At 42.2% G+C, this 24,281-nt stretch overlaps 1 protein-coding gene across 4 annotated transcripts in view; it reads right to left on the bottom strand.

Annotated features, from left to right (window-relative positions):
* REEP3 (receptor accessory protein 3) overlaps nucleotides 1–24,281 on the bottom strand; it is a 60,739-nt gene that overhangs the window by 24,429 nt on the left and 12,029 nt on the right. Inside the window, exon 2 of one of the 4 annotated variants that reach the window (XM_074874324.1) lies at nucleotides 18,926–18,966. In XM_074874324.1, coding sequence (XP_074730425.1) covers nucleotides 18,926–18,957 — 32 coding nt within the window. In that variant the 5' untranslated portion in view covers nucleotides 18,958–18,966. Of the gene's footprint in view, nucleotides 1–739; nucleotides 758–18,925; nucleotides 19,004–19,370; nucleotides 19,390–24,281 lie in introns of those variants that run through there. The other 3 variants (XM_074874326.1, XM_074874325.1, XM_074874327.1) reach the window with 3 other exon arrangements.

Genomic DNA, 24,281 nt, shown 5'->3' on the forward strand with positions numbered 1-24,281 from the left:
GTATCAGAGATCAGGAAAACTTCGTTAATCTTAATAACATAGCACAGACTTTATAAGGGCAGAAACCTATTTGTTAAAAAAAAAAAGATACAAAAGATGATCCTGAACATCATAGCCGTCACCAACTGTCAGATGGCTGCATAATTATACGACAGCAGTTACTGGCCATCTATGCACTGCTCCCAAATTCTCAAAAAACAGTCCAAAGTTATTTAAATAGCTACTAGTAGCCTGCACATGTAAGTTTCTTGCTATGAAGCACATGAAAGAAAAACAGTTTGAATCTTTCACTTAAAAGATTTGTGGTCTATACTTCTCCACTCTCTTCACTGTCAAGTAGCACCATTTCTATTTTTAAAAAAAAGAAAATACGTATTTTAAAATTTAAACAGCAATTTACCCTCTGAATGTGTCATCCTCTAAAACCTGGCAGAAACAAGAATTGGGACAGAATGGAATTTTGAGAACACAGCTTTGGAAACAACTGATCTTCAAGCAGTAAGATGATCATAAAGCTAAGGTAAAGACAACATCAAGTTAAATGAGAACAAGACAAACACAATAAAAATAGCTAGTTTTCATCAACTAGGGAATCTTTATGTTACTCAATACTGGTCAAATCAGAAGTCAGAAAAATCCCTGGTTTAGTACTCACTTTTTTTCTTTTAAAGAATTCTTCTGAAATCAATGTTAAAATCAAAGAACAAGAAACTTAACATCACAATATATTATTACTTACTAGTGTTCAATACTGCCGTAACATGGAAGTGCTCGAAAAACTGCCACTTGTTCACTAAAAGTGGGTAGATAGGACTAAAATGAAAAACATCAGCACATTTAGCCATTAATAACAGGAACCTGTACCATGAAATTTTTATCTCCTTACAGCCAGAGCTGGCATTTTCAGCGTGGCATGACACTGCTGCCAACTCTGGCATCACTAGCTCCTTCACATAGGCAAAGTCATCTTATCTTAGTTAAAGCTACCAGGCAAGTTAACAGTAGACAAGCCAACTCGACACCAGGGAGTGTAGTTGAAGCTCAGCAAATTCACTTTTACCCTCAATCTATACATCATAGATTAGTATACAGGCAAAAGAGAAATCACTGCAGCTGACTGAAGCAGAAACACATAGAACAGGAGCAGTAGGGAGCCTGGGCACAATCAGTATCATTGACATAGATAGCTACAACAGCTGAGCATTTTCTAGTAGTTTTCCTGTTTGCATCAATACCTCCAAAAATCTCAAAGTTGTTAGCAACACCTCCTGTTATGCAATATAAGCACATCCCTCCTCTGGTATTTCTACAGTAACTGTACAACACACTTCAAGGATGTGCCCAATTATTCCAAGGTTTTTCAAATTTAAAAGCTTAAGTGTTATTTTTAGAAGTGCAGTTTGTATTTCATGCTGGATATCAGCACACTGCACTAAGGTAGCAGACAAAAACAAAGCCAGTTTCCACAGATGGAAACAGATTTCAGCCGAGTGTCATGTCATTTACTTGATTTCACTAGTAGATATATGGATAATCCTGCTTACCAATGTAATTTTACTGCCAGTTGTATGCCTAGCTATTTCAGTTTTCCAGCTGTACTCAGCAACTAATGTAGCAATTCCTTTTTTGGTACAGCCACTTCCTCTACAGACATCTTGCTCATTTTAAGAGAAATGTTTCTCAAATATACTAGGAGATTAAAATCAAAAGACAAAGCAAAAAAAACTATCAGAAAGCCCTGAAATCTCAATAAAACAATGCATTTGTGTAGCCATATAGCTGTATTAAAACAAACATAACCTACAGCCTGTATTATCATATAATCTAGTCTTACAGTTTAAATAGCTTTAGAGTGCACAACTATTTGAAAAACTCATTTTTGAAGCAAAGCAACTGAGTTTGCATTTGATAATTGAAAAATTAGTCACCTGTATACACATTGCTCTTGCACTGAGCACATTTAACCTGGATAGTAAACAACCCTAAAGCTGATGTTTTAAAAAAAAAAAAAAAAAACAACAAAAAAACCCCACACAAATGAAAGCCACCAAATTACTCAAAAAGACTACCTGCATCCCAACTCCCAAAACACTAAGCCATTAAACCAACAGCGCATTTAAGACTGTTGTTTCAGTCTGTTCACATTGCCCAAGAATTGCCTGAAGTAAGGAATAGCGTTTGGCACTTTATTCTTTTGTTCCTCTGAAATGCAGACAGAAGGGGTCACAAGTGTTCCCTAATAGTAGAAGCCATTCAGGAGACTCGTTCAGTATGAGATACTTCGGAGACAATGCCATTCGCTAAGCTTCCTTTCCTTAACAAGTCTGTTATCAGAGATGACACCGACTTGTCCACCCACGGACAGACTGGTAATCTTGGCACTGGCTGGTACAGAGCCAGACATTTGCTAATGTGTGCATCTACAGTGGTAATATGCACCTACACCCTGAAGGATCACTTGCCAGCATTTAGCAGGTTGGGGAATAAAAGAATTCTCCCCATCTCCACAAAACCATGGAAGCAAATATAAATACCTGATATACTTCCTTCCTTTGCTGACCATGCCCAGTTCCCCTTCCCAGTACTAGTCTTTACCTGCAAGTTACGAAAGAAGCATCTTCCATTCCTGGCATATGCACACACAAGCTTTTCTAAGAGCTGGTCAGACACCACAGAAATACCAGGTGTAACATAGATTACTCCCAGCTCCATGTGTGGTATGAAAGCCTTAACTGTACTGCAGTATCTATGCAGAAACTAGGTCTGATGTTGTTAGTATTACTTTGCTTCTATATAAACTCTAATTACTGTTCCATGTTATGGTTAGTGAGTTCAGTTTAAGCAAGATTTCTTTTGAAGGGAAGTTCACTAATGCAAACTAAACCACAGAATCATAGACTGGTTTGGGTTGTAAGGGACCTCAAAGATCATCCAGTCCCAACCCCCCTGCCATGGGCAGGCACACCTTCCACTAGACCGGGTTGCTCAAAGGCCCGTCCAACCTGGCCTTGAACACTGCCAGGGAGGGGGCAGCCACAGCCTCTCTGGGCAACCTGTGCCAGTGCCTCACCACCCTCACAGTAAGGAATTTCTTCCTTATACCTAATTTAAATCTACCCTCCTTCCATTTAAACCCATTCCTGTCATCGTATCCCTATAACCCCTGATCAAGAGTCCCTCCCCAGCTTTCCTGTAGCCCCTTTAAGTACTGGGAGGCAGCTCTAAGGTCTCCCCGGAGCCTTCTCTTCTCCAGACTGAACACCCCCAACTCTCTCAGCCTGTCCTCACAGGGGAGGTGCTCCAGCCCCCCGAGCATCTTCGTGGCCTCCTCTGGACCTGCTCAAGAAGGTCCATGTCCTTCTTATGCTGGGGGCCCCAGAGCTGGACACAGCACTGCAGGTGGGGTCTCATGAGAGCGGAGTAGAGAGAGAGAATCCCTTCCCTCGCCCTGCTGGCCACACTTTTCTTGATGCAGCCCAGGACACGGTTGGCTTTCTGGGCTGCGAGTGCACATTGTTGGCTCACAGACAGTTTTCCATCTACTACTACCCCCAAGTCCTTCTCTGCAGGGCTGCTCTCAATCCACTCCTCGCCCAGCCTGTATTTGTGCTTGGGATTGCCCCAACCCATGGGCAGGACCTTGCACTTGGCCTTATTGAACTTCATGAGGTTTGCATGGTACCACCTCTCCAGCCTGCCCAGGTCCCTCTGGATGGCACATCCTTCCCTTCAATGTGTTGACCCCACCACACAGCTTGGTGTCAATCCCACTCAATCCCACCGTTCATGTCACCAACAAAGATGTTAAACAGCGCTGGTCCCAAAACCGACCCCTGAGGAACAGCACTCGTCACTGCTCTCCACTGGGACATCGAGCTGTTGACCACAACTCTTTGAGTGTGACCACCCAGCCAATTCCTTATCCACCGAGTGGTCCATCCATCAAATCCATGTCTCTCCAGCTTAGCAACAAGGATGTCATGTGGGACAGTGCAACACAATGAAAAACAGCAGAATGAAATCTAGTCTAAAGAACAGTGCTCAAGTCTTTGGCTGGCTGTCCTTGGCTTTAAAAAGGCAGATATGGCCACACTCCTCAACATGTCCACTGAGGTTTCAATCAGCACACACTGGAAACGCATAAACATTTTGGCTTAAACTGTGTGCTACTCATATACTTGTAAGCCACTCCCATAAAAGAGAAGCTGTTCGGATTTTTTTTTTTTCCTCTTTTTTTGGCCACAAAGCAATAAGGCTAATCAGTTATACACTAAGTTATAACTGCTATGCATCTCTGTGTGGTACCCTCATGCTCAAAATAAGGCATAAGGAGTATCTGTAAGAATCCTATTCAGGAAAAAAACACCCTGCATGTGGTGGGGTGACCCCAACTAGATGCCAGGTGCCCACCAAAGCTGCTCTATTACTCCCCTCCTAAGATGGACAGGGGAGAGAAAAATATAACAAAAGGCTCATGGGTAGAGACAAGGACAGGAATATCATTCAGCAATTAGTGTCACAGGCGAAACAGACTCAGTCTGGGGAAAAAAAGTAATTTAATTTATTACCAATCAGAGTAGGATAATGAGAAATAAAACCAAATCTTAAAAACACCTTCCCCCCACCCCTGCCTTCTTCCTGGGTGCAGCTTTACTCCCAATTTCTCTACATCCTCCCCATCAGTGGTGTAGGGAACAACAGGGAATGGAGGTTGCGGTCAGTTCATCACCCACTGTCTCCGCCACTCCTTTCTCCTCAGGTGCACTCATCTCCTCACACTCTTCCCCCTGCTCCAGAATGGGGTCTCTCCTATGGGAAACAGTCCTCCATGAACTTCTCCTATGTGAGTCCTTCCCACAGGCTGGCAGTTCTTCACGAACTGCTCCAGCATGGGTCCCCCACAGGGTCACAAGCCCTTCCTGCCGGCAAACCTGCTCCAGAGTGGGCTCCTCTCTCCACGGGGCCACAGGTCCTGCCAGGAGCCTGCTCCAGCGTGGGCTTCCCACGGGGTCACAGCCTCCTTCAGGCATCCCCCTGCTCCAGTGTGGGGTCCTCCACAGGCTGCAGGTGGAGATCTGCTCCACCGTTACCTCCACGGGCTGCAGGGGAATCTGCTCCAGCGCCTGGAGCACCTCCTGCCCCTCCTTCTTCACTGATCTTAGTGTCTCCAGAGTTGTTTCTCTCACATATTCTTACGCCTCTCTTCGGCTGCAGTTGCGCAGGCTTTTTTCCCCCCTTCTTAAATATGTTATCCCAGAGGCACTCCCACCGTCGCTGATGGGCTTGGCCTGGGCCAGCAGCAGGTCCGTCTTGAAGCCGGCTGACATTGGTCCCATTGGACATGGGGGAAGCTTCTAGCAGCTTCTCACAGAAGCCACCCCTGTAGCCCCCCTGCTATCAAAACCTTGCAATGCAAACCCAATACACTGCAATTAAATGGAAAATGCAAGACCCTCAGTCATGCCTGCCAACACCCCCTGAGGGTTACAAATGGGTAGTAAGTTCTAGACTAAGCCAGCTATCTCCTAGGTTTTTACATGTTCAGACAAACAAAAGCTCACCCTGGCATTTTTGACCTGAATGTTTTTGAAAGGCACTACACTAAACAAAGTGCTTCTCTCCAACACCTGACATAATTTAGTTCCATTCTGCTACCGGACAACATTCAGATATACAACACCAATCATAACAACCTACATTAAAAGACTGTGTTTTCAAGTAATTACAAAGACTACAATTGGACCAGAACGCTAGTCTCTTACAGGCACAGGGGACCATGAGGATAAGCTCCTGAAGCTCACACCAAATTGTATCCTACTTTCTTCTCCACCCCCCGCCTTGGGCAAGGAGCAGGGGAAATCACATAAATACTATTAAAAGAACATGTCTGCTAACAGTAGGAAGCCTTAAACTCAGCAACACCTTTAGCAGATTTACAGTTACCAAAAGGCAGGAATGCAATCAGAAACAGGTCTGTTAAAATCTTCATACCAGTCTTATATAGAGAGTATCCCCAAAAGCCATAGAAAAAATGTCTTAACAGTTAAAAAACACACCCAGAAGCACTGACAGCTCTGAATAAAGCACATTCTTGAGCAGAGCAAGAAGGCTATTAACTTTCCAGCTTAGGAAGCTGGAATTCTCCAAAGCAACTGCCAGATTCTTCCAAAGCACATCATAACCGAAAGTAATGCAATTACTCAAGCAGCCAAAAATCACCTTAAAGTTTTAAGGGGAAAAGTGACCTCCCTACCAATCCCACTAGAAAGCAGGACTTTCCTATGTCAGAAACATTTATTTAATAAGTCCTAAGTATAATAACTGCAAGTAGTCTGATAGGAGACAATTAAGCCTTTCTTCCAATGCAGAGCTTCAGGCTTCATTACGTGTAGCCTATCCACTCAAGTTTACGGAATACTACTTTACTGACCTACCCCAAAACAGGGAACCTGCTGCCAGATACTCTTCAAGTGCTCTCAACACAAAACAGCCCTGCCTGAACCTTGAAAGAAGTCTAAAAAGAGAACAGCAAAAAAATCAGAAAAAATTACCTTCTGTAAGGGACATTCTGTACTGGAATCTGTGCTCAAGTACTGATGTACTTATGGGCAAGATACATCAGTAAGCTTCATCACTTATTCACATAGGGTCACCAGGTTTCTCTCAGAGAAAACAAGATTTAGATGCCAAGAGAACATTTAAACTTCTAAGCCATTTGTCCAAAATAAGGATGCTCCTTTTCTGTCATTACCTTAAGCAAAATTCACCTATAAATGCATCCTCCTAAGAATTTCCATTTGTTTTCTCCATATGCTCAAAAAGAGTTGAAAGCACTGGAAACTTCACAGCATTTTCTAGGTTGCCTGTTACTCATTCTACTTGCTACTACAAAACCCTACGTAACACAATAAAGATCAGAGCGATCTTAAATAACTTGATACCTGAACACACATTAGATGCTCTACCTCCTTCAGCAAAAATTAACCTTGAATATTCAACTCACAGCCTACATATGGCTTGCAGCCTATTAGGCCAGTTCAGTCAGCCAGCAATATATCCCAAACACAAGTCGCTTGAGTTCCGCTCTCTCATGTGAGAACCTACTGCACGTGTGTTGTAACAACCCTGTCTCAGGTGCCTGTGGCAGTCTGAACAAGGTACTGCTGAAAAACAACTCCCAAAGCAAAATCCAGGCTACCCTCTGTTAACGAGTCAGCCTGGAGACTGTCTCTCACACAGACAAGCTGCATCAGTGCTCTAGGAACACAGCTCTCCCCATCACTCTCTTCTCAGAGTTCACAGGGCATTACTGGTACACAAACCTGTGAAACAACTCACCTCTTGTTCACGTATAGATCACATATAGTGCAGAAGTACTTGGGGAGAAGCTACTGCATATCAATCTCACTAAAGCTATGCCTATGTCTGGAGATGGTGTCCAAAACTTGTGTCCAACCAACTTTCCTTGTGCTGCTGGACAGCCTTTAACACCATCAACGTCATAAAAAAAAAAAACAACAAAAAACCCACACACCAAACAGCACCACCAGTTCTCAAATCCTGTTCAAAACATACAGTCAAAAGGTCAAACAAACACAGTAGTACAGAAAATTCCACAAAGCTAGTACTGTAAAGCAGAATAGAAAACATATTAGGAATAGAAATTGTTACAAAACACTTAGTCACTTCTCTGCATGCCTACCTAGTCATTGCTTCATTTTAACATACATGTTTGATCACTACTGTAATAGCTTCCTATCCCTGGACTATTTCCTGTTTACAGACTTACTAAGCCGAACCACGTGTGCAGAACAGTCAGCAGGTGAGCTCAGAACTTCCAAGCACCCACACCAAGGAACTGAAACAAGATGCATCTATAACAACATCCACATGATAAAGAGCAAACACTGAAGGCCTTCAGTACAGAGTAACCCCTATTAAAGAACTTAAATCTTTCACCTGCCTCGTACCTCAAACTCAATAGCAGAATTTAATCCCTGCTGGAGAAGTATTAATTTCCAAAGCCGCTCACACTTACTTAAACCTCAAATAAATTACCTTCCTTCAAATCTACCTTAAATAGTCCCAGATTTCACCTGTTGCTATGACTGTTTACCACTGGAAGCAAAGTATTTGTGGACTCACAGCAGCCACCTGTGGCATCAGGCAGGAGCACAAGTGAACACTGAAAACTAGCCAACAATTAGGAATGACTGCATCTACCTCTCACACAGCTCTTAAGAGAGCCTGGCATGACACTGTTCAAAGACAAAGATGTGTCCTTGCACTGAACTGTGCTTTGTTTTTTATGATCAGCAAGAAGAGACCAACTAATTTGTTATTTTACTTTTTTTTTTTAAAAAAAAAGTCAAACCAACTCTAGTTTTCAGCAGATATTTTCTATTTTTGTTTAGTACATGCATGAATAAGCTTACTCCATGGAGCAGGTGAGCAAGAACACAATTAAGACCACAATTATTTTTTAAGGTTAAAGATGAAAGCTGATACCTACAGGGACGTTCAAAGAAACTGTCAAATAGCATAAACTCTATTTTAGGTGATTATGCTTTAAAAGAGTTTACATAACAAAGGCGATCGAGAAAGAAACACATTAACGAGCTTCCTTGTTTTTGAAAAAGTTCTTTACACTTAATTCTCTCAGAGTTACTACAACCTACACATACAGTTTTCATGAGCAACATGATCCTCTCAATTTAGGATACTACTGATGAGCTCCTAAAAGACATCACTAATTTAATGCAGATTAAGTGCTGAACAAGATTAACACAAACATTACAAATTCAAGAATGAGGTGTTTGTCATGAGGTTTAAAGTTACATCTGCATTTGATACTTAGTTTCTTGGCTTTGATAAATAGAAGTAAAAAACTACCAGCTCTCTTAGTTACTTACTTACTACTCTTAGCTTTGTGCCTAGTGTTTTCCAAATAATTTTGGAAGTTCCTACCATTTTTTAATTAGGTCTTAATTTCTATATAAGAATATGAAGCCCTTCATACCAAAGATACTCTAGAAGAATCCAGGAGAGGCCTTGCAAACACTTTCCATTTTAATCTAACTGGTACACTGAAAAATCATTCATTACAATAACTCATGTCAAGTCAGTGGCCACTTCCTTTCAAAGGTTTCTCTGCTCCATATCACACTAAATTTTGAAAGAAGCAAAGAGGGACGGATGCTTGGAGAGCCAAAGCTAGCATAAAAAAATAAAGCAACTACTATCACCTCAGTACTGCCAACTCCTGCACATTTTTAAACACATTTAACAGCCTGAACGCTTCAGTTCTTGGAGACCTCAAAGATCCCAATCCTGGTGAAATGACCAGGTAAGAATCAGATTTGCATATTAACGTGATCTTTTATCCAGTACAAAACTGGAACAGAAGCAGTAAGATAGTATAGCTGAAGAATAGCAATACAAATTAAGTGACAAAAGCTCTTCAGTTGATAGAAACAAATCTGAAACCAATGCTGTTAAAAATACACGAACACCACATCTCCAGAACAAAACCCAGGAAACTCCAACAAAATACATTCTCATTACAGCACCTGTACTTAATGTTTAAAGTAGCCTCACTTGTTAATGTACTGAAGTCCCAAAGCAAGAAAACTCAGTATTTTACATGGCAGTAATCTCTTTCAGTGATGGGAAAAGAAATTTTTGGCTGTCTGAAAGGATCCATGGCCAGCTTTTTTTTTGTTAGCACTAACTTGGGCCTATTTACCCTAAATTATATTATTTTCAATCAAGTTACGGAAGTCATGATGGGAAGACCATGCATAATTGCATATATTATATAGACATCCAAGTCTCAACTGCATGAGATGGGGAGAAAATTTTTATATTAATATATACAAGCATATTTCCTCTACTCTCTCAGCCGCTGCATAAGGAAGAAGTGACCTGACATATCCAACACTCAAACTGTGGAAGTTCAGTAATCTAGTACGTCTAATATCATGTTCCCTATTAGATGATAAACAGTCTGCATTCTCTCAAGACTATAAAGTCATGCTCATTCTCAACCATTTTTGGAATCTAAAGCTTTCTTCAGCTTTGGAAAGTGGCATTAAAGCTAGTCACTGCACTGGAGTTTCCCCATCCTGGCCTTGGCCATCATTTACATCTAGACGCATTCCCTCCAATACCTCAGAATGCCATATAGTTAACAAAAAATGGATTTCCACTTTGATTCTTACCTCATCAGCTTTGCCTTTTTACCTTACATTTGTCTGCCAGAGACTTTGGAGAATCTCACTAGTTAAAATCCACAATCATGCCATTGCTTGCTGCTCTAAGAGAGTATCTTCTCTCAACTTTTTGGAGCACCATCAACATCGAAATAACTGCCTATAGGAAACTAACATTTAAAATAGGAGTGGTCCCAACTAAGAATTGCTTCTGCTTTTTCCAAGGAAAACCACATTTTATTTTTGAGCCATTTGTAAGTGAAAGACAAACCACACTGCATGTAACCGTACATTCATCATATGGCTTGCACTTTTTTTAAATAAAAAAAAAAGTGTCCAACACTGCTACATGCCACACTACGTGGAAAATTAATCTGGCTGGCTGGTTTTAGAGAGAAACATGAAGTTCATAAGCCAAAGGCCCAGAAAGCTCCTACTTAATTGTTACACATCCTAGAACCTAAGGGTATTGTTGCAGACCAGCCTCGAGGTCCTGTCTCTCCCAAGAAAATGCTACAAAAAGACAAGAATTTGCACCAAAAAAGAAGTGCAACCATGCAACACCAACCCTTGAAGTAAAAATTAGCCTGTCTTATCTTTTCCCCAGAGAGCTGTCTTTTTTTTTTTTTTTTTGCTTTTGATCATGAAGTTGTTACTTGCATCTCCATTTTGGCCTTAAGGTCCCTGATTTCCAAACAATTCTGTTAATTTTATGACCCAGAAAAGTATTTCTGAAGCCTCTTAGAGCATTCAAAAACCCAACTTCCCCACTGTACACAGGAAAAGGCTTCTTCTATGAAATTTGTATTTGGCAGATACTGTTGAGATAACATCTAGACTTGTCATTCCAAAGTATACGTGTTTCCTCAGTTACAACCGGTACTTAGAGAACTCTGTGAATATGCTGTTTGACACCAAGACCTGACAACACGCAGAATCTCTACCCAACTTACTTATGTAGTTGTATTAGTAACTTAGTTGTCAAAAATATCATGCTAAAAGATACCTTAATTTCCTCCCTTCTGAACCCCAATCATTGACTGGCTTTTCTTTAGAGACTCATGAATTAATAAAGTAGTCTGAGGGGTAGGTTTTGTTCTGAAAAACAGATAATGCACACTATGCTAATTAACCAAAGATTCATTTTTGAGAGAAGAATTCTGTTAAAACAAATATGCTTGATTGGTAATACGTGAACAGGCTGAGAAACCAGAAGATACAGAGGGAGTCTAAGTGTGCCTTTTCAGAAACGTCATTTGCCAAATGCATCTGAAAGGTAATTTGCCTGATACACATTATCCTCTTTATACAAGTGTCAATTCCATTTTGTATCAAGCATTCAAGGTTATCTTTTATTCTAGAAAAACTACCACTCAAAGTTCTATATGTAGAATAGTAAAACCAACACTGCTTATATTGCATCTGTGGCAAGCTAACGACTATCAAAGTAGTCGTTTAAACCATGTATTTTATGTTTCTGTAGATATATTGTCTTCCAACTTCAAGCTGTTTGCTGCTGAAAAATGTGAATAGGTCAGCTGCTTCTCTGGCTTCTAAAACAGTCTAATAGTAAATACACTTCAACTGAGTAACACTACATGCTTTTAGACATAAGGGAAAACCTGTGTTCTAGAACAAAGTCATAGTTTGGGAAAAAATATTAGCAGACAAAAGTGAATAAGAGCATAGAGCCAAAAAATTAGCTTCTCTTTTTAACATTACAGTTGAAGGTAATGTTCCAATACTATCAAAACTAATCAAGATGTCTCTAAGCTAGAGACCATTTTCCTCACTCTCTTTTCCATCGTTTTGATCAATGAGTTACAAAAGGGAATGGGGGGAGGAAACAACAAAACCAGACAGTGGTAGGAAGGCACAAGCACAAACTGTCTTCTGATTTTCCCCTTTGAGCATTGCAAATTCCAACAGCTTTACTAACAGAAGAAAATAAAGCATTATGTCACACTTCTCACTTCAGGAAAAAAATCTACTTTGTGAATCCTTGCATTTAAAAGCTGGGTTAAAGGCTTTTGAAGGAAATTGCTCTTAGTTTTCAACATCAAATGCAAGTTCCAACTGTCTTCAGGATACGTGAGCAATATTTCAAAGATGATAGAGAGGCAAAACATTCATCTAGTCAAACCCACGTCCATGTCAATGCTTGCAGACTGGCTATAAAACACAACAGAAACAGAAGTTACGCCCTATTAGACTGTCAGTGATAAACTGAGCTGGAAAGTAACAGTGATGGCTGACAAAAGTTGGCCACTACGGAGCGTTTTATTTCCCCCTATGTCCAAAAGCATCTCATCAGATTGGTTATTCAGTGCCACCGAGGCCAGTCATGTTTAAAGTCAGACTGGTCAGCAAAAAACCTGCAATAATCTTTCCTACCTAGATTCTCTAGATCTCATCTCATTTGTCCAATAGTAAATTGTTACAGACTAGTTTGGCAGGTCTTTAAAATTTGAAAGATTCACAACAGACAAATGGTATTGTTTTCAGCTGTAATATTTTCTTCTCTAAAAACCTAATACTTTCATGTAAATTCAAAAAACAAATTCCAAAATTTCAAAAGCAGAATAAAAAGGATCAAAAAGCTTAGAGAAAGCTTTACACATTCTTTACACATGAAGCACCAGAACAGGGGGTTTTGCCAGACATATTTTTACATCCATTTTTTAGTAATTTCTTATCAAGGATTTAAAGTATTGCGCCAAAGCAACTTTTTTTTAAAAAATCAGAATTTGGCTTGGGATCTTCCTGAGCCTTATATGAGCATATCAGGAGTTGGCTCTACATACAAATTAACCAGGAAAGACAAGCCATTCCATCTAGGTTGCAGAAATGCTCAAGAGCCTAAAATATGCTCGGTCCAAGCAGACATTGGTTTGTGGAACATGCAAGAGTGGAGGTCATTTGTTTTAATTAGAAACGTCCTTTTGTGCCAGACCATGCAGTGCTTGGTGATTCTTTATCTACAACGCATAGGACACAGATGTGGATTTCAGCACGTTTTGTAACAGAGTACATGCCAAGATCATTAAGTAAGAATGTCAGACTCCACAGTATGCCTCTAGTGCTCCATCTGTTTTGAGCAAGCTTTAGTCCACCCGCCTGCCACAGGCTGTGAACACTGACCACGCATGCTCTGCGCCTCCAGAGCCCCATAAACATGGGAGAGAAAAGAGCAGCTAGACTGCATAGCAAACATTGCTTTAAGGAAAGGTGTGCCAGGCAGGCAGTGGGGATACTTATTTCTAACAAACTGTCAGAGCTAGTCATTTTGCATTGCACTGACTTACAGAATAGGCATTACAAGTCAAGTTTAGTGAGCAGACACTTTTTGCTGTATGTTACTAGGATTGCCTAACTGAGAAGCTGAACTATTGAAGCGCTCTGATGATTTCATTGCTCAATTACGTAAATTATTTTAAACTTTCACAACAGACAATAGGCTTAATCCCTAGATTTAGGTATGCTTACAGATTTCGAGCTATAAAATTTAAGACCCTTTAAAAAAATTTGACACCTTGTTTGATTAGAACAGCTGCACCGTTATTACTGGAACTAGTTTCACTACAAGAATAAACAGCAGTGTGCAAGTGAAGAATGTAGTTTCAGAGTACGCTTTAACCAGTCTGGTAATACGCTGATGCCAAAAACAATGCTGGTTTTGTCCTGCAACTTTTCATTCTCAGCATGGCACTTACCTAGCAACGACCCGACAGCAGCATGAGCTGGTGCAGTTCACTGCAACTAACAAAAGCTTGACCTCTTTCAAGCATGCTAATTTTCATTTGGGCTGACAAAACAAGCAGACTCACCCTGTGGCCACACAACTTTTGGACCCTGTGGAAAACGGAGGAGAGGGTGAAGGGCAGGATGGCCTCTCCCAGCAACAGGCCAGTGAGATCTGTTTAAGCATAGCATGAAGCACCAACGATAACTGATACGTGGTGACTGAATCTTTGCAGGTCTGTGGCGAGACAGACATTTCAGCATCTCTCTCCATCTCAGTCACTCACACTATGACAGCAACTCCTTTTTCCCCACAGGTGCAGCAACAATTTATAGGTCTTTAAATTGGAAAGATACCGGAAGGCATTCAGCATCCAACAGCACTCAACATCCTTCAGGCTTCAGCCGGAACCATCCTACCAGGAGAAGAGCAGCCTACTAACAGTCAAAGAAACTCTCCCACAAATGGCCCTTCTGACTTGAAGATTAGGCTGTATATAGCTATTCCTTCCTCACAGCATGTGGTGGTATCATTACTTAATTCCATCTGATGAATTATGGTTGTTTCAAGACAAAATGTTTGACAGCATGCTGATTAGCAAACAACGGCTAAATATTTTTGTACTTATTGCTTTTAATTAAAAAAATTTGTATTCCAAGAGCAAGACACAAACAAAGCATACACAGTTACATAAAACATCATCACCGCACTAAGCCAGATATTCCTGACAACAATCCAATCAACACAGAAGCTATGGCTTCGGCCACCCATTCTCAGCTGCCTAGTAATTCTAGGGGCAGCTGGATGTCTGGAATTGTTGAACAACAACAAAAGTATTAAAACTAGAGTAAGAGAATGCCTTGGAAGCTATCATGAAAGAAACAGCTCCAATCTATGAAGTAGCAAATGCTGAAAGCAACAAATACTTTGTCCAGCTTAATGTAGCTACACTTCGAATCGAGTATCAAAACCAAGGAGTGCTTGCTGAATCTTTTACTTGTACATCTCTTGCTTCTTGCAAGGCTCTAAAATGGGAGCGGGGAAGGCAGGCACTGTAAGTACAAGCAGACAGAAAAGTAACTACTAGTATACAAGACAAATACATCCTCCTGTGGACCACTACAACTCTCCCTTCCGACAGTCATGACTGCTGACCAACTTTACTGAAAACAAAACATCTACTTAAATATGAGGGTAGAGACAGTGTTGCAAAGCAACACAGATGGGGGAACTTTCATTTTTAAGTGAGGAGGGGAAAAAAAGTTAACAGATTACAGCAGACAGTCTGCTTTAACAGATTGCGAGAACAAAATGGCCATCTACTTTGTATTTAGGATGCTTCACATCTTTGCTTGGCACAAGAGGATAGTCTGATCTCATCCATACCAGGCTGTGACTGACAAGTACTCAGTGTGTTTACTATTAAATACTGTCTCAGCAACTGATGTGTACACAATTGCTCAGACCTTACAAATGAGAAGAATGAGCAATCAAAGCAGACTAAAAGTCAGGCACAGGCCCTATTAGAAGTTAACAGGATGGGCAGCCACAAATTAAAAAAGCTATTCCCACCATTAAAGACTAAGAACTTGACAAGGTGTACCACTTCCAGAAGTTTTCTGAGACTGAAATAAGTTACTACCTTCATGTTGGTTTTGGAAACGAAAAAAGGAAAAACCCTGCAGCCACCATTCTGAAAATTGTTGCAATAGCCAGTGTGTTTCAGAATTAATAACGACCTATACTTCCTACAGCAGCACCCCATAGACACAAAACTTTAAAATGAAAAGATGTTTTAATTATATGCTTCAAGTCGTCTTCTTGACTGAAAGAAGACATGCAATTAGTACAAGGTATTTCACATGTTTAGATGCCTAAGTATAATAGCATTTACAGAGTAAAGGGAAAAGATTTCAATAAAACAAAGTTTTGCCAAAGATCATTATGTGGAGCAGTGAATTTGAACTCCACTCCCTGTTTCCTGTGCATGACTCTTCAAGACAATTCATATGCAATTAAGAATTGTAATTCTCTACTAGCTCCATTCCCTAGTTTCTTAAGGTTTTAACAGAACTGTTTTAGTGGAGTTGATTAACCCCAAACTGCCAACTCTCAAATAAGAATCAGAAGTCAGTTTGCTTGGGACATGCATGTCAGAACAAGTCCTCCACGTCAAAGGTCAGCAGAGGGCACTGTGACACACATACAAATTAATATTTTTGCTGCTTTTTTGGCCCTGAAAAATAGCAAGTCAGTCAGGAGAGGAGAATTCTGCTACAGTCAAAAGAACTGTTGCTCCTTCCAATCACCAGTCAAGACAATAGGTATTCCTGATGGCTGCCCACACAGGACAACAGGCCTTCTTGGACTTGCCTTGGACAGCGTAGAATAGCTCTCACACAGAACAGAAAGTCACCACACCAAAATTAAAACACTACATACGTAAGAGAACCTCAGGTCTTGGCAGCTACATAGTGGTTAAAAATATTTCCATCTTTCTTATGCTGTTTAAGGAAAAGGCAATACACGCCTTCCAAACATGAAAAACAAGTCAGAGAAAAAAAGCTGCTGGAACAGGTATGTCTGGAAAGAAACCAAAAAGGAAAATGGATCAAACAGAGGAAGATAACATAATGGACCCTGAGAAAAGAGGACAAGGACAGTCTCAAGACCATTGAAATCAAGACCTCTTATGTCACGCCACACCTACTTCTGTGCTACTTCCCATCTTCCTTTTCCACATGAATTTTGCTCTATTAAGCAAAGTTAAACAATAGTCTCAAAGCTGTCCAAGTTCTCATTGAACACTTCCCCCTTCCTGGGAAGCTGAACACTGGCAAACTAGTTAAGTCCCACAGCTAGGAAACAAGGACACAAGAAGGTGAAGTGGATTTATAAATAACATTAAGGAGTCCCTTTTTAGCCAAAATAATTAGAGCACACAAATGAGTGACCAACGGCAACCAGAAAACCAAACTACACAGAACTGCACAATACTTTGTCCTTTATTGCCCCTTGCAATACATCTGTGGGTAGCAGTAGCTATTCTCTTCATGCCCTGTGCTATTGGTTAGGCCTATAGAAGACTTAAGCCTCAAAATTCAAATACAACCCTTAGCAATTCATTTCAGGGAACAAACAACTGCACAAGAATCTGGCCATTAGAAATTGAGGTGCTCAACATTGCTGGTATTACCCTTACAACCAATATCATCTAAGTTGTTAAAATAAAAACTTTCTGGTTGGTGCTTTTACATAGCAAAGTAGAAACAGGTTCAGCAGCTACATCTGATGTTCAGAAAGGAAGTGTAAGCCTCTTGCCTCTACTGCTGTGTATTGCCCATGGGAAGACCACATTGACAAAGTGCACGAACAGCAATTCTTCCCACAGCCTCTCTCTTCCAAACCAATGTCGTCCTTTGCCAATCCCAGAACACCGTGCTCTACTTTGCAAGTTTCAATTATCTGACAAGTCTCAGGGAGGGCAGGGAGAGGGAGGAGGACTGCCACTTATCTGGGTGACTAGATCGCAGCAGGAAAACGTACATGGCAGTACGAGAAGGCTTCCCGACAAGAAAGCTTTCAGATGAAATTACACCAGACAGTTTAAGGGGGATGTTTGTCACCAACAAAACAGGGAAATCCTATTACCCCCTGCTTTGGGTCATACACTCCTGCTACATACTTTGCACTAATTCAGATGATGTTGGACTGCTTTGTGAGCAGATTCACTTCATATGCCTGGCAAAAAGTCACACACAGCAAATCTCAGCTCAAGTGACCCAGTAAGCACTGGGGCCCCTGGAGTCACAGAGCTACTCAGCAAGGAGCACAAGGAAGACTCAGGTGCTCAAATATTACTCAACATTTATTAGATAATATTATTCAAATGAGCAAAATAACCCATCAGTTTCATGAAAGAACAGTACAATGCCTAAGAAAAAGACCAGAGGATGCACTGGAGTTTACTCTTTCTCAAACAGAATGTGGAAAACACGTAAGATGATACTTTTCACCTAAGAAAGTTTGCCCCTTTGGTTGCCATAAACTCAACTTTACAAAGACCAGTACACAATAACACTGCCAGTCTCTCTCCATCAGCTGATGACCTATACTCACCATAGACCCCCATTTCACACTCACAAGCGTTCTCCTAGCCCTTTCAGCTCTGCCACAAGTTAAAAAGGAAAACAGTTACCAAACAGATTTTATAGGTTAATTTGGATCAATTTACAAGCAACGCTTACAATTTATGTGTGACAGGCGCCAGCGGCCTGAGCTTCTCGGCTCTACAGCCTTAGGAAACATGCACTTACGGCGGGAAACACACGGTGCGGCCAGGAGAGCCAAGCTGTGCTCACCAGGAACCCGGTGCGGGTTTTGCGGGCGCTTCTGGGAGCACAAGGACCCTCTAAGGCACCAGACAGCTCAACCGCTGCCGAACAAGTGTCACTCTTGGGCAGAGCCGCAGCTCCTGCTACCTCACGCCTTTCAAGGGCGGGAGGAGAGCGCTCTGAACTACTTCAACTCCTAAAAGCGGAGTGATTTGTTTTAACCAACACTTCTAAGCCGTCGGCTGATGCAGCACCGCGACGCTTCGGCCCAGATACCCGCCCCCCGCACCGCCCCGCCCGACACGGCCCCGCCGCACCGGGGGAAGGCGCCCCCCGCCCCACCTGCGCCGGGAGCGGCGAGGCCAGGCCAGGCCGTGCTGGAGCCGCGAGGCCAGCCGCCCTGCCGCCCGCCCCCCGGGCGCGAAGGGCACCCAGCTGAGGGGGACGAGGGGGATGAGGAATGAAAGGCGAGGGGGGGGGGGCAGAAGGAGAAAAGGGCGGGGAGGAGAAAAGGGGCGCCACCGCCCCGGCCCAGCTCCGCCAGGGGAAGCCCCGGGCCCGCCTCCGCCCCAGTCAAGACGCCGCTGCCCCCCTCGCCAAGGGCCGGTGCTACCCGCTCCCCCCAGCCCGGCACTCACACAACGGCCCGCGAAATCATCCAGGAGACCATCGCGGCGGCGGCGGCGGCGCGTCCCCTCAGCCAGCCGGGCCGGAATGGCCGCGGCCCCGCCCCCGCCCCCCCATTGGCTCGGCAGCGGCGCGGCCCGGGCGGGGCGGCTCCGTGCCCGGCGGCGGCGGGAGCGGGAGGCGGTGTCCCCCCGCCGGCGGCAGGGCCGGGCCGGGCCGGCTCGGCCCGGGGACAGCGTCAGCCCTCCTGCCCGCCGCCTCGTGCCAGCGCCACGGGGCTGGGCCTGCGGCGGGTGCGAGAAGGGGAAGGAGCAGAAATAATTAAGAATGCCCCCTCTCATGTCTTCCCCTCGAAGCAGAGACCCCCCCTTTAGCGAGAAAGGCAGGTTGGGATGCTGGCCCTTCGCCTTGTCCTTGCGTTCCCTACGCTTACATCCTCTTTGCGGTAGGACCTACCAAAACTTTCGTGTCACGCGTTCAAGTCACCTGAGGCGGGCCCTGCTGCCCCCGCGGCTGCTGGCTGGCGGGGGAACAGAGCGCACCCAGGCACGTGTGCGGGCTGGTGGCGGTAGATAAGGGCGCGGTACTCCCCGCCTGCTCCCAGGGGCTGGAGCCCTCCCTTCTGAGCCGAGCTCCAGCACCCATCTGAACCGCCGCAGGAAGGTGTCCCTCCTCCGTACTTGTTTAAAAGTGCTCAGTCCCAAAGGCTGTCTAAGGACACATCCTTACGTGGCCCACACAGACTGCTACGTGCAGTTCATACAAAACTCCAGGTGACCTGAAGGGTAAGTGTGGGGAGGATTAGTGCCTGTGTGCCCTGTTACCTTTGTTCCCTCCCTAGACACCTTGTTATCAGCCACTGCCCAAGGCAGGACACCAGGCAAGACGGTCCACGGCATGACCCAGCCCACGTACTCAACAAGCTCATGGTCTGGCAGGTCGAGACATGCAGAAGGTGACTACTCCCCGATACCTTAGGTAATCCATTACAATCCATCTCCGCATACCAGCTTTACACTTCATGCAGAACTGTTTCCTGAAATAGACTGCTTTGTCTTTTCCCAGAAGAAGAGGTTGTAGAAATTTCTTACTGTGCCATCGCTGGTATCAGAAGAGGAAAATTGAATGTTTCCAACAAACACAACAGTGATACCCAAGCGATAGATACTGATGCTGCTGAACATGCCACTCGGCAGTTAAGGTAGAAAAAGAGGTTACTGTTTTCAGCACCATTCCTGCTGACTTTCACAGTGAATGACATGTCAAGGTCAGCATCACAATCTGTAGCACAAATTTGTTCTTCAACATGTCTGAGTGAGGATAACATATAGGTCTCCTGCCTGCCATACAGTGAGAAGAAATGGCTTAATCTTTGTAAACTATTGTCTTATTGAGATGAGAGGTTTGAGGTGAGTGCCAGATGGTTTCTGTTCCACAGGCAAGAACCACAATTCCTCACCTCCTCATATGAGTAAAACCCAGCCACAGGCATCTTCACTCCTCTGCAGCCTTCGAACACAAACACATACAGTCAAAAGGCTAAAAGTGGCTTTGGAAAGAAAGAAGAGCGTAAATAAACAGACATGGAACATTTCAACAATGACTGTTTGAAAACCCTTGTTGTACACTGTGAAATTTGAAGCTTGAAATAGGAAAGCATGCAATAATATAACAATAAACTTTATTTTTACCATGCAGGGATTTGGGTCTTGAAAATAATGATATTGGCCATCTTGGGTCTCTCCTTACCTTGACCTCTGTAGGGGGTAACCAATGCAAAAGGAGGTAGAGAGGAATTTGTTTGTGGGCAATTTGAAGAACACCACTCAATCTTACTTTTGAAACAGACCTAACATGAATGCATTCTTCATCACATTCAACAAAAGGAAAAATCTGAACCACTACTTATATGCCTCTTGAATAACAAACCTCTCTAGTGATACACTGTACAAAGCAAACTCACACAGCAAAGCATTCAAAATATAAATTACTTGGGAGAGATTACATTTTAGACTCTAGTTCTGTAAACTCCCGCACAGAGGCAGATCCTGCTGCCCGCATAACACTCTGCTGAAGTTTGTAGCATTCCAGACCATCTAGTGCAAGCTGCAAGATGAGAGCTCTAGTTTATAGCATATTAAATAAGCATACAATAGATTTCTTTACTGCAAGCAATTGTGTGTTTGATACTATCTCAGAGAACCATTCCAGGAAAAGATTAATACTCCTTTTTACTGTCTGAGATAGTGTTTTTTCTCTTAAACATACTCCATATGAAATAAAATATGCCAGCTATGGAATTAATGTATACACTATTTATTTTGTATAAAGGTATTTATTTTTCTTGCATTTGTTGCCATGGCAATACTGTGCCTGGTGGAAAGCTAAATTTACATTTAAAGAGGCATTTTTTAAAAGGTGAAGGCAGATGGCTCCTAAGAATAATTTATCTTGCCAAGAAGATTATGCTTTACTTCATCAAATGTTTTGAGACTTAATTCAGTGCAAGAAGCTGGGTGGTGCTTGCTGGGCAGCAGGCAGACAGGCACAAGGATGCCACATGGGCTGTATTTCAGTTCACACGGAATCATAATCCATGCTCCTGCATAGCAGGAACATAGGAAGCAGCATGGCAATTAAATTTGTGCCATGTACTTTCACTGGGGTGTCTTACTCATATGTCTGTCTACTTTTATGTAAGGAAGAGACTTACAGCTACAGGATACTTTTAAGCCCCCTACAAAACCCACTTAATATAGCTAGAGATTGCTCTAAATAGTTTTAACAGTGTTTGGAAAAAAATCACTTGTAAAGGTCACCTGCCCTCAGTTTTCTTTGAACTTCTTTGGTATAATGCAATGTATGTATACAAACATTAATGTTTAACTTTCACCTCCTTTACAGGTAAACTAACATTTTTTTCCTACTTTGCAGCTGTGAAAGCTGAGCAACAGCAGCAGCTGAGCAACATTTAGGAAGATGCTAACTAGTTTCTGACAGAGCTTTTGATGCTGACTGTGGGATTTGTGGGAATCTGTCCCCTACACTAGGAGGATGAGCTCCCCAAAGACAGCACCACTTTCATGCAGTTCCCAAAAATGCATGTATTTTAATCATGGTGCTGGGTTTTTCTTAGCTTTCCTGTTTTATATGAGTATATTCTAAATGAGCCTCAAATATAGAACAATTTGGAAAAAATACAGAATTCTTTCAGTTACTGAATCATACCAGAGATGTTTGTAGTTTTGGAGCCAGAATATGGAACAGATGATAACAGTTTATTTGTTGAAACAACAGGATACAGAATGGGTGAAGATGACTATTTCTTAGAATACTCTAAGCTAGTGAGATTCCCATAACTGATTATTAATGAGTATGGTTGAAATTTATGGTTTATGCTAGCTTCAAATATTTAACTCTTCATGTATCTTTCCTATGCATGAAGTGACAGCAAAGGTAGGCTCTGGTCACTAGATAAACAGCCCAGCTACTGCCTTAATGGCATTTCATCCAAGAGTGATCGTTGGGCAATACTGTAGACATTTTATGAAATCAAAGCAGCTGAAGCTTTTGTGCAAAATTCTGGACATGCCACTTCTTGCTCACATGTGTGTTCCAGCCTCCCAGCGCAGCATCTCACTGGGGAACATGGCAAAGCCAGTTGGTGTCTAACACAGCTGTCTTAAGTGAATTTTTTTTTCCAATAGAGACAGACAGTATACCAAGAGGCTATAAGTTTATTTTTTCAGAAATATGTTTGTGTGAAATTAACATTCCAAATTCAGAATATGAAGCATCCAAATTAATAAAAAAGGAAAAGAAAACAATTTAAAATGGGTATTTCTGCCTTTTTTTGATGTGGTAGGTTTAACCACTGTTGTCCTCACAGTTTTATTACACACAATCTGACATTCCTTTTAAAGCTCTTGCTTCTATATTAATAGAAGTAAAATACTTAGATTTTTACTAATTTCTTCCCCTCATGTTAGAAGATATACCTGCAAATGTAAAGCCTGAGAACTCAAACAGCAACAGGAACATGATGTTAAATTCATGATTTGGGGGGTTTTCTTGGAGTCAGTTTCCTGACTTTGAGGCCCTGACAATTTCAATTAGTACTGAATTTTAAGCAACACTGACTTTGGAGTTAAAGACATCTCGCTGGGGTTGTAGGATGACTGAAATACATTGTAGAGGGAAATCTCTGCAAGCAGAAGAGTTTGCAAATGCAAGAACAAGCCCAGAAATTTGCACACACACACCCCCCCCCAGGACTACAAAAGAATGACATCTAGCACTGTTAATTCAATGAGTTATAGGTCAGGGAAAGCAGATAAAGCCAAGACAGTACTGAAAGAAATCCAGAAGAGCCCTGCTGCTATAAAGCCAAAGCATTTTCATCACTCCAGCACTAGCCTGTTTTGACTGGAGCGTAATAGAATAGAACCAGGCAATTCAGACAGAACCCAATTAATCTGATTAAAAGTACAAATATTAAAAGGGTACTCTATTCTTTAAGAAAATTCACCATGCTGTAAAAAGGCTTATCACACAACTGTTGATTGATTGCAATGGGTTAAATACTTTTGATTCCTTGTTTCTTAGCAGAAACCTAACAGCACCCCTTAGGATTTTTCTCTTAAGGGAAATGCGATCTAAAGAGGAAGGGGAAAGTTCAGAACAGCTCCATCTGAGACTTGTTCTCCTGGCAGCAGTTGTATGTCCATCCTACCTTATTGCTTCCATTTGGCCTTGAAAGCACATGACATGCAGCCCCACAAGGGCAAGCAGGGGCAACAGAGGAGCTGATTGCCAGATCATGAAGAGTACCCGAGAGACTCTCACAAAGCAGCAGTGCCGTACCTGTCACTCCCCTACTTCTGTATTGATAAGCTATAGACAGAAAGGTCTTTGACATGTATTGTACATGGACCTGCAAACATTACACTGTAGATGAGCATAACCACACACCAGGGTTATACACCAGTGCATCTCAGTAGGGCAGTCCACTGGGAAGATTTGTATAGTTTATTTTTCCCCCCTTCCCAAGTACAGTGGCATTAAAGCTGTTCACTTGTTCAAAAGCTGCAGCTGAATGTTACAGTAAATATATGCCTCTCATAAGAGCAAATCCATTTTAAATGATGGGCTACACATACTCTGGCATCTGATGATCCACTCTCTCCGGGTTTTGAAATCTGTATACAGAGACACAGACCAAAGCCATATTATTTCTTCTTATCTGGGTAATATTATCTCAGCTATATTCCATCACTACTTGTGGTGCATCACAATTAATAATTATAGCAATCTGTTGGAGATTTATTTTTTTAAATACACTTTCTGCTTTTGATGTTTCTGATCACT

Source organism: Strix uralensis, chromosome 7 (assembly GCF_047716275.1).
Source record: "Strix uralensis isolate ZFMK-TIS-50842 chromosome 7, bStrUra1, whole genome shotgun sequence".
Lineage (NCBI taxonomy): Eukaryota > Metazoa > Chordata > Aves > Strigiformes > Strigidae > Strix > Strix uralensis.